The sequence below is a fragment of the Belonocnema kinseyi genome, chromosome 8 (genome assembly GCF_010883055.1).
Source record: "Belonocnema kinseyi isolate 2016_QV_RU_SX_M_011 chromosome 8, B_treatae_v1, whole genome shotgun sequence".
NCBI classification, from domain to species: Eukaryota; Metazoa; Arthropoda; class Insecta; order Hymenoptera; family Cynipidae; genus Belonocnema; species Belonocnema kinseyi.
Window position 1 is genome coordinate 38,777,873 of NC_046664.1, and position 18,276 is coordinate 38,796,148.

General features: G+C 32.7%; 1 protein-coding gene across 3 annotated transcripts in view; it reads right to left on the minus strand.

Moving 5' to 3' along the window:
- LOC117178880 (glutamate receptor ionotropic, kainate 2-like) overlaps positions 1 to 18,276 on the minus strand; it is a 461,802-nt gene that overhangs the window by 22,355 nt on the left and 421,171 nt on the right. For all 3 annotated transcript variants that reach the window (XM_033370402.1, XM_033370403.1, XM_033370404.1), the window contains one exon: positions 9,669 to 9,773. In XM_033370402.1, coding sequence (XP_033226293.1) covers positions 9,669 to 9,773 — 105 coding nt within the window. The remainder of the gene's footprint in view (positions 1 to 9,668; positions 9,774 to 18,276) is intronic.

Genomic DNA, 18,276 nt, shown 5'->3' on the forward strand with positions numbered 1-18,276 from the left:
GGGGGAGTATCGGTAATAGACTATGTGATCATGAATATCCAATAGTGGGAGGAGATAGAGAAATTCGCAGTGGAAGGGAGGGTGAAATCAGACCATCAACCATTAAGTTTGCGGACAAAAGGGGAGGTTAGTAGAAAGGAATAGTGAAGCTGTGGGGGGATAGGGAATGTAAAATGATGAAGAGAAAGTTGGAAAAGAATTAAAGGTGTAGTTTAGGGCGATGCGTGAGAAGAAGGAGCAGGAAAAGGAAAAAGAGCTGAAAGAGCAATTGAGAAGTGTTAAGACAGATGGGGACGTGTTGAACAAAGGGGGTAGACAAATAGGGAGGTTGGTAGAAAGGAATAGTAATAATAAGCTGTGGGGGGATGGGGAATGTAAAATGATGAAGAGAAAGGTAGAAAAGAATTAAAGGAGTAGTTTAGGGTGATGTGTAAGAAGAAGGAAAAGGAGCTGAAAGAGCAGTTGAGAAGTGTCAAGACAGATGGGGACGTGTTGAACATAATTAATAGGTTTAGGAAACGTAGAGTGGGGATAAATAATAAAAGTATGGAGAGGGGAAGGATTCCCAAGAGGGTGGAAGGGTAGGTTTATCGTACCACTGTATATAAAAGGGGATAGGGAGAGTCAGGAAAATTATACAAGAATTACGCTAATGAATACGGCGTGTAAAATATACGAGATGGTGTTGGATGATAGGCTGCAGAAGGATGTTGAGGGGAAAGGAATATTACCGGAGACGCAGGCGAGCTTTAGGGTGGCAGGGAGTACTATTGACAATATTTACGTCTTGCAGCACGTGGTGGATAGAGAACGAACCAAAAAGGCTGATCGTGAGAGTAAGGGAGATATATAAGGAGACGAAATATAGGGTGAGAGGCAGGGAGAGAATCTCTGAGGGTTTCTGGATAGATAGGGGGCTGAGACAAGTGTGTCCGCTTAGCCCAATGCTTTTTGCAATTTTAATCACGGATATGGAAAGTAAGTTAATGGCCGGAGTGGTCGGAGGAGTTTGGGTAGGAGGAGTCAGGATATGGTCACTCGCATATGCAGATGACATAAGGCTGCTAGCAAAGATCGAAAAGGCTTTAAAGGAGATCATTAAAAGGTTGAGAAGATACTTGATCAATAATAGGTTCCAGTTAAATGGGGAAAAGTTGAAGGTTGTGGTAAGTTTGTGTACCTGGGCTTTCTGTTTTGGAGGAATGGGGGAGTGGATGGTCATATAAAAGAGATGGTAAGAAGGGCAAATGTGGTGATGAGGTAGGTGTGGGGGCTGGGGAAGAGGTTGTTCGCAGATGATTGTATAAAGAGAATGAAATTGTTTGATTCGCTAGTGACGAGTGTCTTATTTTACGGAGTGGGGGTGTGGGAGTAGAAGGTTAGGGACGAAGTAAATAGGATACAAGCGAGGTACGTAAATACACACTGGGGTTGGCAAGGTGCGAAGATAGAGGTGGAAAGGAAAATGTATTTTAGAACGAATGAATTCCAGATGGAAGGAGTGAGAAGCATGCACAAGGAAGGAAGATATATGAGTTGGTTCAAAATAATGGCATGGAGGATTTTAATAGGTTTTGGCTTTCTAGAATGAAGAGAATGTGTGAATGGTGCAGGAAGGGGGATGCAAAAGTTAAGCACTGGTTGGAAGAGTGTGAAGAGGTGAAAAGGAGTGGGATACGCATAGAGGTATTGTTGCATGAAAGGGAAGAAAAAAGGGCAGTAGCATGGGGAAGGGGGTGTTGGGTAAGATTGAGAAGAAGAGAAGGAAGAAGGAATGGAGAAGGAAAGATTGTAAACAGGAGAGGAAGTAGGTGTAAGGAAACTGTAAATTTTATAAATAGTAGATAAGTATCAGGTTTTAGCCGCGGAGGCAGAGGCTCGAAATGCGAGGCATAGCAAGAAAATAACGACATGTGTGCGAGGCGAGGCGAAGGAAAGAAGGCTAGACTATAAAAACGAGCGGATTAGAATAAGGTGTTAATGGATGTAAATTTTTAAGATTTTTAAGATTTTTAAGAAAGCAGAAAAAAATGTTGCGTTGAATTTATGAAAGATTTTATTATATAAATTCTAAGCCCATTTTATCGCCATCTAACTGCTTGCTTTTCCCCCCTGCACCCAATCTACTCTCAAGTAGCTGAGGGATTGTCAAGCGCTGTCACCGACCCTTGCTAGCAGGGGGTTCCTTTGTAATAGTAAGGAATATTATAAGTAACATGAACATTTTTTAATTTTGCAGTTATCAATTTAGAAAAAAATATATTTTGACCTAAGTTCTTTGGCGATTCCAATGACATGTTACTTCGTTGAAAATTATAATAAGTGCGATATGAAATTTGTTATTATAAATTGATAATTCGAAGTGTTTTTCACTACATTTTATCTGAAAATTCCGAAACTTACAACTCTCAGGGCTCGGACTCAAATGATAACAAAATATACTGTCCAATTTGCGGTGGAACGTCACAAGGTCGTTGTTTACCTTAAACCAAGGATAATCGAACGTCAACTGTCTTGTAAGACGAGCTTTACCGTGCAATTAACAACTCTATTTACTTGGCTCAACTATCTCTGGCATATATATACATACTTCCATATACTATGTACAATCATACATACATACAAATATATATACATACTAAACATATATATAGTCAAACTCGGTTATCACAATATATATTGCCTGGTGCAATTATCGTCTACAAAGGGTTTGTATTGAATGGCAATTCATGCTCAATAGAAACTTCGGACAAACACAATCGATTTGTGTCGTTCTAGTAATTTCGACTTCTAGAGTTCTTATTTCCAGCTTCGACTTTCAGATCTTATTTTCAGCTAGTGCGGTTGGGAAGTGCGATTTTTATTAACTTTGTAAGTAAGTTTCTTCCGAAAGTGTAAACTAAAAAAGAAAAGCTTATGAATAGTTTGCTATTGAAAAAAAGTTATGAATTTTTATTTAACGCTCTTTTATTTTTGAGTTTAAAAATTTCCTCTAAAATCCCCAAACAATTGGTATGATTTCATTTAAGAATGCGACATAATAAAGTTTGAAATAATAAGCCAGGTGTTCAATTTAATAGAAAACCCAAGAATTTGACTTCTACCCATTTAACGTGGGTGAACGGATCGTATAAATGCAGAATTATCTTGACCTGATTCCCAGTTTTCGCTTGATTTTTTATTTTAAATGAATACGAACATTCATTCCAGTAATGGTTGAATTTACGTGAAGGGGTGGACAAAATGCGATTTTGAATAACAAAGCAAATGAAAAGTAGACAATTGTTGAATTGTTGAATAGACACACACCTTTGAAATTAATGTGCTTAATATAATTTTCCCTATACTCTATCAATATTTCCAGTTATTAAAGACATTATTTTGCGTAGATATAATAATATTACTTTTACATTGAATATTACCGACCGAATAAACATTAAATCTGGTAGGCAGCTCAAGTCACAGAATCACTTGCCATTCAAATATGTTATTTTTCAAAAGGATTAATACGTTCTATATTACTAAATTGCCAATTGTTTTTGGACAAAGTTATGCGTATTTGTGTTTCAAAATTTGAAATCGCAGACTATTAGATTTAGGTTACGTTATACAAGATACCGAAATTATAAGAACATTAGTTAATTACGCTCAATTGTGAAAAATAGTTTATTCGAATCCTTATGTATCTTATTTTAATACCAAAAGGTAGACAGGTAAAATATCACGTTATAGCAATTTCATTTTTGATTTTTTTCTGAGCTGTCAAAACGTAACGAAAAGGAAAGAAAAGATTCGGTCCTTATTGAATAACGTAATGTAAAGAAACGAAAGTTTTGGACGGGTCCCTAGAGAGAATGGTAAAAGTTTTGTTAAAAGTCTGATATTTTTCTATCTAATACAGATATTTATCTTTTTTTCTGATTCTAATAAAATTTTTCGTCCTTTTTCCCACTTTATTTTTCTAGGTAGTTTCTTATGAATTTTTAACCAAGAAATATTTCAAACATTTCTTCAACGGTGCTAAGAGAATCGAAATTTAGATCAGATTATTACATGTACATGTAGCGCCATGTATGTTTTGAGTAATTTAAAATGTATTATTTTATATTTCATTTTAAATAATCAGTTTTAAATTGATCCCCCGGAAAGGTTTCTTCTTCTCCTCCTAAATTAGGTTCATTAGACTTAGTACTGTTTATCTTTCCCCGCTTTAATTTTATAACTGTATACGTTTTAATTGGATAGGATTCAAATGATAACATTGGCAATTAAAATTTTTGCAATCTTGCATTGTTCCCAATTGAAACTATTGAATCATAACTGAATTAATCGACTTTTTAATTTATAATTATTTACTTTTCAATTGAGTCAGATTTAGAGTCGAAAAGTTCACCTTCCTTTCTAATAAAAATGGCTAAAGAATTTCGAATGGAATAGGAGGAATGAAAATGGAATTGTAACATTTTTCATCGTTAGTCCTTTAATAACAGAAAGGCTAATTGATTTGTTCTCAAATTAATTGAATTCCGCATAATTAACAGACGTGCCGTGTGCTGCGAAATGCGATTCGAGTACACTAATACAAATTACAGCATGTCGTTCCTTCCTCTACCATCTTGTTGCGTTCATATAGTTATTGGACCAGTAATTGGTGATTACAGAGTAAGAGGCAATCCAACAGTTCACAATGATAAATATATCAGCGTTAATTTAACCGCAAATAATTGTCCTTGAAAGCCAAATCCTTGCAGCTACAATGCCCTCAAACGTGGCAATTCTAGACATGTTCGGTAAAATCGGATATTCCTAAATTGTTTGTTTAAATTACTTGAGGGGCTTTTAACCAGAATCTAGAACCAGTTAATTCTGAATAAAACTCCCTTATGCAATTTAAAATATCAATTTACGAATGTCCGAATTCACCCCACATGTCCGAAATTATCCAGTTTAACGGTACTTACTACTTCACGATCATAATAATCATGAAAAAATTAATTTTGCTTTTTTCCCACCTCACATTTCCTTTCCCAATACAAAAAATAAAATACGTTGACCACATAATAACAAAATTGTTTGATTTAACGAAAATTAAATTGATTAAAACATAATTACCTGCACTCTGAGAAATATGGCTGAAAATTAAACAGATGGATAAACGTTTATTTTTCGGCCTGCTGGCCTTAAAAAATTGACTTGCTTACACTTCCATTTTTTCACAAAGTTTTCTTACAACTATTTCTTACAAAGTACCATCCATCCACTCCTTATAGCTAATCCACGCATTTCGCTCTTTTATCGCTATCTCTCCGCTATCTCTCCGCAGCTAATACTTAATACTTAACTACCATTTACAATATTTACATTTTTCTTGCATCTACTTCCTCTCCTACTTACAATCTTTCCTTCTCCATTCATCTTCCTCCTTCCTTATCTTTTTCTCCATCTTACCCAAAACCCCCTTCACCCATGCTACTGCCCTTTTGTCCCCCCTTTCATGCAACAATACCTCCATGCCTATCTCACCCCTTTCTACCTCTTCACACTCTTCTAACAGTGCTCAACTTTTGCATCCCCTTTCCCGCACAGTTCACACATTCTCTTCTCTCTAGAAAGCCAGAACGTATTATAACTTTCCATGCAACCGCATCTCATTCTCGTTATAAATCTCTGACTACCTTGCTCTTCTTTCTCACACAAATATTGCGATTTCTCTCTTGGCATAATCCACACATAGTTCCCGTTAAACCTTCACTCTGTTATCCTCTCTTCTCCTTTTGCCTTCTCTTTCTCCATGCCATTCTTCTGAACCAACTCATATAACCTTCCTTCCTTGTGCCTCCTGCTAACTTCATCCATCTGCAATCCATTCGTTCTAAAATACCCTGTTATAATCCCTAAACTCGTTCTTCCTGTCTCCCTCCTGACAATATAGTTCGGCGTATTCCTTGCCAACCCCAGTGTCCACTTTACATACCTCTCCTGTATCCTATTTACCTCCTCACTTACCTTCCAACCCCCACACCTCCACTCCGTAAAATAAGACACTCATCACTAGCGAATCAAACAATTTTATTCTCCTTACAAAATAATCTGCGAACAACCTCTCCCCAAGCCCCCACACCTGCCTCATCACCACATTTGCCCTTCTCACATTCTCTTTTATATGACCATCCACTCCCCCATTCCTTCGAAACAGGAAGCCCAAGTACAGAAACTCTTTCACCTTCTGTACCGCTTTTCCCTTCCACTTCCACTCCCCTACCCTATCTCTCCCACCTCCCTTCCTGAACACCATAACCTTCGACTTCTCCGCATTTAACTATAGCCTATTTTTGTCCAAGTATCTTCTCAACCTCTTCATCATCTCCTATGACTGTTGTGGAAAAATTACACGTTTCTTGTAAATTGACAGTGATTATTAAAGGAATTTTACCATAAATGAATGAAATTTACAATGAAAATGTAATTTTCCCACAGCAATCATAGGACATAAAAATACCAGTGATTTTTGTGGGAATTTTACACTAAAGTGTATCTGAGATAAAAATGTAGTTTCACAGCGTTTATGTAAGCTTCCAACGATTAGTGTAATTTCACACGCGGAATGTAATACGTTTTACAGCACCGATGTAAAATTCCATAATCCTTGTAATTCCGCTGTTGAGCACTTGATAGCTTGGTAACCTACGAGGCCTGCGAGTAAATTCAGTGCAAGATTGCGCAAAATTTTAGCAGCACTCAGATATATTCTAGAATTGAAATCGTGGATTGTGCTGGGTTGCAATGTGTTTTACTTAAATAAATTTGTTCGCATGTTTAGCATGTGTGCGAAAAAAATTTTTTGAATGTTACGGCTGTTTCGACAGCAGCTGATTAAAATTAGCATGCACCTATTTCGCCCACTGATCATAACCTTATAAGTTTGATGCGTATTTGTTTTGTAACAGCAAACCAAACAAAAAGTTTAATTATTTCTGTCTATTAAACACATGACTCCTTTTATTTATATATCTTATTATTCTTACGATTCGATTTAATTAAAACATACATTCAGCAATTCAAATAGCCGGGCTGGTCATTGCGCATGCGCAACCTTTTACATGTGGCGTTTTACAGCGTCACTGTAATTTCACAAGGCGAATGTAAAATTTCATTCTTCCAGAACTGCTTTTTACCATCTGTGTGCGATTTTATACTATCATATTATTTCTACCTAATTTTGGTAAATTTCCCACAGTAATCACTGGAATTTTTATGTCCTATGATCTTTGTGGTAAAATTACATGAAACTTTTTACAGTGTGAACATCGTTTTTCAAAGGCGCATAGTGGGAAAAAACAAAATTTTCTGGATAAATTATTCTATAATTAACAATGCTGATACAAATTAATAATTTAAAAAATGAAAGCTAACTAAATTTAAAAGAGATTTGTGAGCGCCGATTTTTGAGTAATTTATTTTTTATCTTATAAGAAATTAGACATTCAAAAAAAATAGACGATGCCTTTCTTTGCCACTACTTGCATTCATGTAAGATGTCCTTAAATAAGTAAGGACACTCTTTAAAAATAATAATCACCAGCTTAAAACATTTGAAATTTATTTTTTATTTTTATATCAAAAAATTAAAGAGTGAAAGTACTACTTTAAAATTCAAAACTTATAAAAACTTTATTTTTCAATTTTTTTCAGAATATACATAAAAACAATGCTTGGTTACCATTTTTTGAATCTGAAGTAATGTTAATGTTATAAAAAAAAACAATACACAAATGAAATGTTAGGCATTTCTTCACGCTCTGAAGGCTTTATTTCTTTAACGAAATTAATTAAAAATTTATCAAAATTCAGCAATATATATTTTACATTACATACAAAAATCTTTCTCTCATGATATTTGATAAACAAGCAATCATTATTTATTTTGTAAACAATTTAGAAAACGAGTTCACAACTTGACTACATGTCAACAAATAGAGGCTTTTTTATGTTAAAAACTCGACTGCCAATGGACTCAGAATTGACTCTATTTATTGTAAGACATTTAAACCAAAATATTTGTTATTTAATTCAATAAATGTTACAAATAAATACAGAATTTCATCAATTTTAAAGCAGCAGATTCCTTTATTTTAATTAAATTAACTCTAAATAAAAGTATTAAGTGGTCATTTAAAAATAATCAGTCATCTGTTAAAAAATCATTAATTGTTTAAACAATTTTAATTTGTTTGAACATTTGTTAATATGAGTCGCAAAATTCAAATAATTTAGAAAATTAATTAGTACCCAAAAATATTAAAATCTATCGAAAATTTGGCAAAATGAAATTTTTCTCCTTCTTTTTTTAGGTGAACTATATACTTGAACAAACAAGTATTATTCAAATAATTGTAAAATTATTCAAACAAATTTTAATTTTGTGACCATTGATTAAAGCCTTCATAACGCCGAGAAAACACATTAATTGCGCGACTCAACTGAAAAAAGTTTAAATAAATTAAAATCGTTTAATCGATTGAAAATTAGTTTTAAAAATACTTTGTTATCTTACCTTATCGAATAATGATCGTTTATGGAAAAGAACTTCCAAAAAGTGTTTATGAATCGTGTTTAAATATTAGATTTAAGTAACAAAATTTGACTTTTTCGCATGTTAAATAAATAGGAAACTTGATGGCGGTCTTTGCGCGACTCCTGAATATTAATCGATTTCGCTTAAACTTGAAGGATTTTTTTTTCTAGGCATTTCAACAAAATTGGGGAAAGGGGGGTGAGAGTAGAAACAATTAAAAAAAAAATTACATCAAGTATAAATTAGAACCACCCTTCAGGTTCGTACTCTATAAAAAAAGCATACTGAAATGTTTCATTTTTTGATGATTAACAAAATTTGTTATACCTAGTGTTATCTCATAATTATTATCTATAGGAATACAAATCTGTTTAAAATCTGGAAAATCCATGACACTTTCAGCGAGATACATTTTGCAGTCAAATATATGCAATCTTTTGCAATATTATGCAATCTTGTAATCTTACAATGTCATGTACACTAAAAATCCAAGTAATTAACCCCTCGGCTCTAGACTAATTTGTCCCGGAAAACTTCTTTTGCCTTTTGTTGTGTGGTAGCTCAGGAAAATAATATATGAATAAATATTTTATTTTGAAGATGAAATTTTTATTTACATTTATAAATTTGAACTGACATGAGGAGTTTTAGTTCGAGTGAATTTAAAAATTGGGGTATTTTTATTTCGAAGTTGATACTAAACTATAAAATATTCCTTCTTACAGTGATACTACGCAGATTGTGTCCAATCTAAAGCGAGACCAAGCAAAAAATTAAAAGCACTGGCGCCAGCAGCAGTAGCGCGTGGGATATTAATTCAGGAAATTACCAAAAAACCAAGAGACCAGCCTGACAAGGTAGGATGTGTATGTTAAACAAAAATGTGTTCTCTGGTTTGCCCGGGGGCTGTTCACAAACCGACGCGGCGCGGCGCCAGGATTAAAGGGGAACTTTATTTAGCTTGGGTTGTTCAAATGAAAAAGGACATTCAGGCTAAAGTAAATTGCTCACAGGTCATGAAATCAATCTTTATCTCATTCCAGAGTTTTCTTTTTACTTATATTGTCTAGCTAATAAAAAATTTACAACATACCTTGAAAAGAATTGCGATGCCTAAATTCATGAATGGTTTGGTGAAGTCTATTACACTTTCGCGAGCATAGTTGATAGTCATCGAACCCACTGCTAGGTCAGCTTTCTGAAAAATATAGTTAAGGGATTAAAATTGGAAATTAAATAAATCTAATCAGTATTTTTCATTTTTGAAGAAAATGCTTCAGAACCTTATTTTAAAACCTTTAAAAATCTAAATTCTGTTAAAAACTTGTTTAAATATTTTCAAATTTTAAATTTCGTTTTAATTTGTTTAAAAATTAAAATTACCTTCAAAATAATTGTAAAGTTTTCTATTTCTTTTTAAATAATGCAGAAATAAAAAAAACTTTCTTAAATCCTTACAGATTTTCTTAAGACATATATTGAATTCTCGCAGGCATAAAATTAATCTTGTGAAATAAAACCTAAATCATTAAAAGTTTTCCTACATATCTTATAGTTGTTACCGGTATTTTTTCCGTTACCGGTACCGTAAATGTATATCTATTTAGAAAATTTCAGAAAATTCTATTTTTATTTTACAGAACTTTAGAAAATTAAAGGAAAAATTTGATTCAGATTGAAAGATACTTAGGACTGTTTGACGACTGGAAAACATTGAAAAATAATTGATTAATTTTCAGAAATCTTGCAAAAATTTTAAATATGTTTAATCTCTTCAAACCTTATAAAATTCCTAAATATATTTCAAGGTGACTCAATTTATTTCTAATATTGTCTTAAAATCTCTCTGGATTTATTTTTAATATGCCTGGAAATATTTTGCAAGATTTGAACGTATTAAAAAATCTTCTTTTTAAATATTTTCTAATATAAAAATAGCTATATATTTCCATTTTATTTCGAAATATTCGAAACGCTTTTGTTAATATTTTTGTGAAATTTTATCATTAATATTATATGTTAAATGTCTCAGGCTTAAGATAGTTACAGTCCAACATGTCGATGACATTGTTTGTTAGAAATTTATTTTAATTTGTTTAAATAGTGTGCACGAGGCTTTCCAGGTATATATTATCAGTTACGGACGCATTTTTTAAATATAATCAATGATCTGATAAGAACAGTGTGCCCAGTGTGACATATTGGGCCAAAGTCCGTTTTTACTTATACACTCACACAGTTTGGGATGCAGCCAAGTACAAGATAGTTGAAGCTACTGCTTAAGGTGGGATCCGAACCACCAAATCCTCAGTAAAGGTAAATAGAAAATTGTCCAGAGATACCGGTTCAGGGATCGAACCTCGGAACTCTAACGTGAAGGCCGAGCGCATAACCAATTGAGCCACTAAGGCTATTATTATTCATTATTATTATCATTAAATTAATTATTAACGAAATGATATTAATAATAATGATTAATTATGATCGTTTTTTGCTGAGGCTTAAGATGGTTACATCACAATATGTCTAAAGAATTTTAAAAAAAGTTAGATTATTGTATAGTCTGCACGGGGCTGTCCCGAAATATATCATGAGTCACGGACGTATTCTTGTCATGCAATGAAGTGACCTCACAAGAACAGTGTGTCTAATGTCACATATTGGGCAAAGCCTGGTGTTTTAGACCATTATTCACAGATTGGGTTGCAGTCAAGTGCATGATGGAGCCACCTACAGTCTAAGGTGAGATCTAAACCACTAGAACTTTGGTAATGGTATATAGAAAATTTGCCAGCTGTACCGCTTAGACATCAAAACCTCGGCATTTAACGTGAAGTTTCTAATTTTTAAATAAGCTCAATCAAATGTATAATGGTAATAATTTATTAATATTATTATTATTACCGCCACTTTTTTTACTTTCTAACTTATTTTCACACGAAGCGCCACATCGGGTTAAAAATGTGGAGTTATAAATCAGAAGCACTAAGAAAGCTGGGCCTGGTCTAGTATTAATAACATTTACAATAACAATTGTTTTCATCAGTAATAGTTAGAAAAATTCTGAAATAAATGTTATCACCAAATAAAATTATTTATTTGGAATTTTGGATTTACTAAACTGATGGTGCGGAAAATCCTTAATCTTCATTAATAGATAAATGTATGTACTATGTAAACTCATTCAACGCAGTCAAGAAGTTTTTAATAGAATCCTTTCGTCATTTTCAAAACATTTAGTCAAAACTTTAAAAACGGAATATTGGTGCCTTTATTATTAAAGAATCATTTACAATTGAAAGTTTCTATTGCCGAAATATACTTTTAGAAGTAAAATTCTTTATTTGGAAATAGAGATTTACAAAGCAGTTATTTGAAGAAATTTTCACGCAGTATGCAAGCAATCAGGTAGTCTGCAACAATGAGTGTGCGATTTTCGAGAATTTCTTTCCACCACTTTTATTAGAATAGGATTAATAATTAATTTGTTAGTAATAATGATTAGTCTTGGTGCTCAATTAGTAGTATGTGGATGCTATAATGTCTGTCATTGCCGAACAATATCAACACCGCAATTCTAGGACTAGACGTTCCAACGGGGCAGTAATCAGTTGTAAGTACTTGGCTGTCCAACTACTAGATTTACTGCTGTGAAAGAGCAAGCTGTGAGGGCCAGCAAGAGAGTTGTCAAACACGAGTCACTCAAAAACGTGTGCTTCGGGAAGCAGTGCCAGAGGTGTAATTACCTAACTTGGTAATTTATGGGATATTCTCCACAAACAGGTCAATTTTCTCCTCAGGCGCAAAAACTGTTTTAAACGAAATAGAGTAAATTATTATGTACTTAACATTTTAAAAAGATTTTATTTAATCCAATAATTTTTTGTTTTATAGCCTTCTTCGTCATATTTCCTCGCTTTCAAATACTTTCTACTTTTGGTGAAAAAAATACTAGAAAAAATTATAACGATAATAATTGGAAAGTAAAATAATTGAAAAATAATTGCTTGAACTATAAGACGCACGTGTGTCTGCTCGTTTGTAGATACTAGAACATTGTGCGCGCAATCATTATCCTGTTTTTAAAGAAGAAAACTTGTTTAATTTTACAGAAAAGTCATTGCAAGGGAATTTAAAGAAAGTCAAGGTGATTTCAAAACAATTCAACAGAATTCAAAAAATAATAAATAAAACTTAGAAATCCGTGAGTTTTCACTTTTTAATGATTAAAAGTCAAAGTATTTGAAGCCTATTAAGACGTTAATTAGGTCATTCAAATCTCCTCCTATACCTATCCACCATTACTATCCTACATTTCCTTAATTCCCTTACCCACACTTCAATCTTTGCTTTCCCTCACTTCTCCAACTTCTTCCACATCTACTTTTCCCTCTACTCTCTTCTTCAGCTAGCAATACCATTCCCCTTCTTTCCCAACTCCCCTCATTTCTCTTCTTTCCCCTACTTTCTCTTGTCTCATTTCCCAATTTTTCCCCTACTTGGCCTCCCCACAATATCACCTCCTATTCCACTTCCACTTCCTTCATTTTCACTACTTCTCCCTTTTCCGTATTTCGTCTTATTTCTCCTACGCCTCCTCTTCTCATTTCCCCTACTCTTTTCTCCTCGTTTTTCCTACTTCTCCTATTTTCCTTCCCCTCATTTTTTCTTGTATAAGTAACTTCTCCTTACTTTCTCTACAAGGACTCCTCACATTTCCTCTACTCCCCCTTTCTCTATTTTCCTCACTTCCTTCACTTTCCTGTCTTCATTTGTTTTACTTCTCTACGCCTAATTTTCCATATTTCTTCTCCCCTAAATTCCCCGTACTTCACCTACTTCCTTTCCTCCAATTTCCCCGCACTTGTCCTCTCATAATTTTCCCTCATTTCCCATACTTCGCTCTCCCCTCATTTCCCTTCGCTACTTCTCACTTTTCCTCCCAGGAAAAAAGTTTGACGGATATACCCGACCGAAACTAAAATATTCTTCCTGGGGCTAAGAAAGCCTAAAATGTTAATATTATTAATAATAATTTATAGATTTTTGGAGTTATATTTTGATCGCGAAGAAGTTTCATTGTTCTCAAAAAAATTCTGGGATAATTTTTAGTTGTTTGATGATTTTGTGTATTTTGATTATGTCGATGACAATAAATTAAAGTATTTTCGATCGAAACGCATAAAAACTGCCTTATTTTTCTACGGAAAATAGGTTAAAGGAATAAAATTCAGGCGATGTGATCCGATTTCATCCTTCTGTTTTATAAATGTTTTGTTCAATTTTTTCTGATGTTTTATTCTATATTTCGCGCACATTTTTCCGATGATAGAGATATCTTATTCTCCTCGCGTGAGCCAGAGTGACTCTCGTGACTGCCTTCTCTATTTTCTGGGAAATTTCTAAGCGACTGAAATATGACGCGTTTTACTGTCTTCGTTCTTTCCTTCGCCAAGCAATCTTCAGACGAGTTGTATTCAAAACTTTTTCCATTTTTTTCTACGGTCTCTAATAGGAACTACTACACTCCACACCCGTGATTCTCTTCCATTCTTATAACAACGACCATTGTGACCAATCTTAATAGAAGTTGAATTAATGATCATCCGCGCAGACATTATTACTACGTTCATAAAGCAACATGCATTCTCTATTACTGTCGTGTCATCACATTCAAATTAAGTATTGAAAATCTGTTTTAAAATATAATGTTATTCACGGAAACTGAAGCAGAGACTTTTAAATTATAATTTAAAATCCTACTTGAAACGTCTTAGATACAAAAACATGAGTCAAAGTAGGTACCATGTGCTTATTAAAAAGGGTTTAGTAGGCTATTGAGACCTTAAGGGCTGAATTCAGAGATGCTGTAAAATAGTATAACGGGCATCCCTGAACTCTTTTTTTGAGCCACTTAAAAATTATTTACGAAATTACCTTTTTTAATCGTCATCAAACAAGTTTAGTTCCAGGACATTAGTAAATATGTTTTTTTGCTTGTCCCAAGTTTTCGGTCAAAAATATTGTGTAGTTTGGAAGTAAAACTGGCGAGAATTATAACACATAACTTCAAAATACACACACATTAATCAAATTTAGTAAAATTAATTTTTTAAAATTATTTCACGAATGAAGAGTGTGGGAACGTCCGTTAGCGTGTTCGCTATCATTCCCTAAATTTTTACGACTAAATCTTCATTATTATAGGAAAACAGCCGGGGAACCTAACAATGGTAAAATGGGCAAGTTTCTAAGTATCACATGACCTGAATTAAGTTGTTAAAATCTCCCACTTCCACATATCACTCTCCCATCTCTCGTATCCTCTTTTATTCTATCCTGTTCTATCCTATTCTATCGTATCCTCTCCAATCCACTTCTTCTATTCCCTCTGATTACCCTCCTTATGCTTACTTTCCCTTCTCCCCCAACGTCTTACTTTCCCACCCTAATATACTTTTCCTCACGTCTCCTACTTCCCATCCCATCACCATTCCATTCCCCATCCCCAAATAACCCTCCCCTCACACTCCTTAACCCCCTCTTTTTATTTCCCTTACTCACACTTCGATCACTTTCACTACTCCTCCCCCACTATCCTCTTTCCCATTTCCTTTATCCCCACTACTTCTCTTAGAAATCAGGAACAGGCAGAAAATTTGTTTTGTCAAGGAAAGTCAGGGGAAAGTCAGATTTTGAAAAAAAAATCTTGCAAAAGTCACGGAATACCTATAATAGGCACTTTACATAATTTTCCTGGATAATAAATTTAAAATTACGAAAAGAACTCAGGGATCTAAATATTTTAAAATTAACGCCTGGGAAATAACAAACCTAGTATTCGTAAGGGAAAACCTTATTTCTTCGATTTCTTCCTGACTCTTTATAGTCTGAAAGGAGTCGAAGAAATAAGGTTTCTTCTTACAAATCCAAGTTTAAAATTTCAATTTGACTTTGTTTTATTAGGCTTATAAAAGATTCTATATCTATTAAAAATTTTAAAGATTAAGATTATAAACTTTTAATATTATTAGCTAGGCAAAATGAATAACTGTTTAGAAAAAATGAAAAAATGAAAAAATCTGAGGCATTTGAATAAAAAATGACAATTTGTACATTTTCATCTACAATTTGTTATCAGAATCTCGGAAAACCCCCTTGTTCGGAGTCTCGTGGAAATCTGCTAATTTATTAAAATTTTCAGAAATTTGGATTAATTTGAGCAAAAATCTACAATTATTTCAATTTTCAGATTGACGCTATATGGATATAAATTGAACCATTTTTTTTGTTTTGATCTAAAATTTATAATTAGAAAAACGAAAACCCCGCTAGTTCTGAGTCTCGTAAGAATCTGATAATTTATTGCATTTTCCAAAAATTTAGATAACAACATTTTAAATTTACAAGTTTTGATTTCAAATTTTAAATTAGAAATAAAAAAAACCCTTTGGTTTGAGGATCATACAAATCAACCAATTTCTTCAATTTTCGAAAAATCTGGGTGATTTGGATAAAAAATAAGATATTTTTTACTTTTTCTTTTCAATTTGTGGTCAGGAGCCCAAATCTTTTAATTCTTTGACACGACTGCACATAGAGTTTTGAATTTTATACACACCCCTAAAAACGGATCATTTTAAATAGCTTTTCAGTATAAAGAATGAAAAACTAATAATTTTTTCAGAATAAAGTTTGAAAAATAAAATCTTTTTTTAACATAATTTTTTATTTAAACAAACGTCTTCAAATGAGAAGAAAATCATCTCAAATAAAAGAAAAACTTTTATTTAAAAAAATCATTTCTTTCAACTAAAGAAATTTCTTTACATGAAAGACACTTTTGTTTGACTGAGAGCAATAGAACATTTATCTCTGATTCAATCAAATGTTCTCAGAAAGAGAGAATCTTTTTTTCTGAGTGGAATATCAGTGTTCCTCAAATATAATTCTACAAGTCACGTATAATTATAATTCTCAAATTCATATTATGATGAAAAATGTAGGTGATTTCTTTTTTATAAAGAAAGCATTGATGTTCTCTTCCTTATTTTGTTAACATCATTTTATAGCGCTAACAAAAATGTTAAAGAAAACCATTTTCCTGCATATGCTACATTAGTAAGTACTTCCTCTGTCTAAAAACTACTAAAAGAGTTTTTATAATCCGTCCAATTTTTTTCTTATTTTTTTATTGCTTAAGTATCTTCCCTATCACGATTATTATCCGCATAATACTGTCCCGTATATTTGGAAAATTAATGTGTTCATAGCTGTTGCCCACAATGTCGAAAGAAAAATGCTTCCGCAACAAAGTGCGGCAAGGCGCTTCTTCTAGCTCGGAGGATAATAACGTGATGTGATTAATTACATCAACGGCGTTATTAACTGATCTTAATACCTCGGTACTCTTTTCACCAAGCGAGTTTATTCACTGTCGTCAGTACCTATCAATTTCTCAACTTTTTTCTCCCTTTCTTCAACAATTATAAAAAATAGTTTTTAGGGGAGCTTCAAAAATCACGTCACGCGATTTGAACCTCCCCCCCCCATTTAAATGTAAATGTTATTTTTGAATTTATATGACGAACGCCTATAATGAAATACAAAATATACGAACTTCAAATTATTTTAACAGATATAATAGTCAAAAATGCATAATGGGGGCAAAATTCTTTTGAATGAAATTAATGTACTGAAATATATTGAATTTTCAGGAAAATAGTTGAATTTTTAACAACAACAAAATTAATTCCCTACCAAAAAATATGAATTCTCTACCAAAAAAGATTAACTTTAAACGAAAGTGTTGAGTTTTTAAGTGAAAAATTCGACCGCTTTTGAAAACAGTTGACTATTAAACGTAAGATGATTTCTCAAAGAAATAATTAAATTTTTAACAAATTCGCAACTTAATTTTAAATCAAAAAGTTGTATTTAAAAATAAATTTTAAACTTTCAAGCAAAAGAGATGAATTTTCAACAACAAAAGTTTAAATTGTTAACCAAATAGTTCAATTTAAACCTACAAAGATAAATTTTCGACTGAATGGTCGAATTGAAAAAAAAAAAAAATTCAACAACTAAGAATTTAATTTTTAAATAAATAGGTCATTTTCCAAACAAGAAAGAGAGAGTTTTTAGAAGTAGGTTGAATTTTTGAAACAAAAAGATGAATTTTCAACAAACTAGTTGAATTATTTTACAAGTATTCGAACTTCAACCTACGAAGATGAATTTTTAACCCAATGGTCAAAGTTTCAAACAAAGTAGAATAAAATTCAACCAAAGATAGTTGCATTGTTCAACAAATAATTAAACCTTCAAAGTAAAACAACGAATTTTGTATTAATAAAAAAGTTGAATTTCAACGAACAAAAATGAACTTTCAACCAAATGGTAGAATTTTTAAACATGAATGAATGAAATTTATACAGAAATCCATGTATTTTTAAACAAATAGTTAATTTTTTAAATAAAAAATGCCAATCTTTTAGAGGGCAGTTGAATTTTCAACCAAAAAGATCAATTTTCAACTAAAGAAATGCATCTTTAAGTAATGCAATAAATTTTTCACAAATCCGTTAAACTTTTAACCAAGTTCTAATTGATTTTCACGCAATAGAAACGCATTTTCAACAAAATAGTTGAGTCTCAAACCAAAAAAATGAATGTCTAAAGAAATATTTTGACCTTCAACC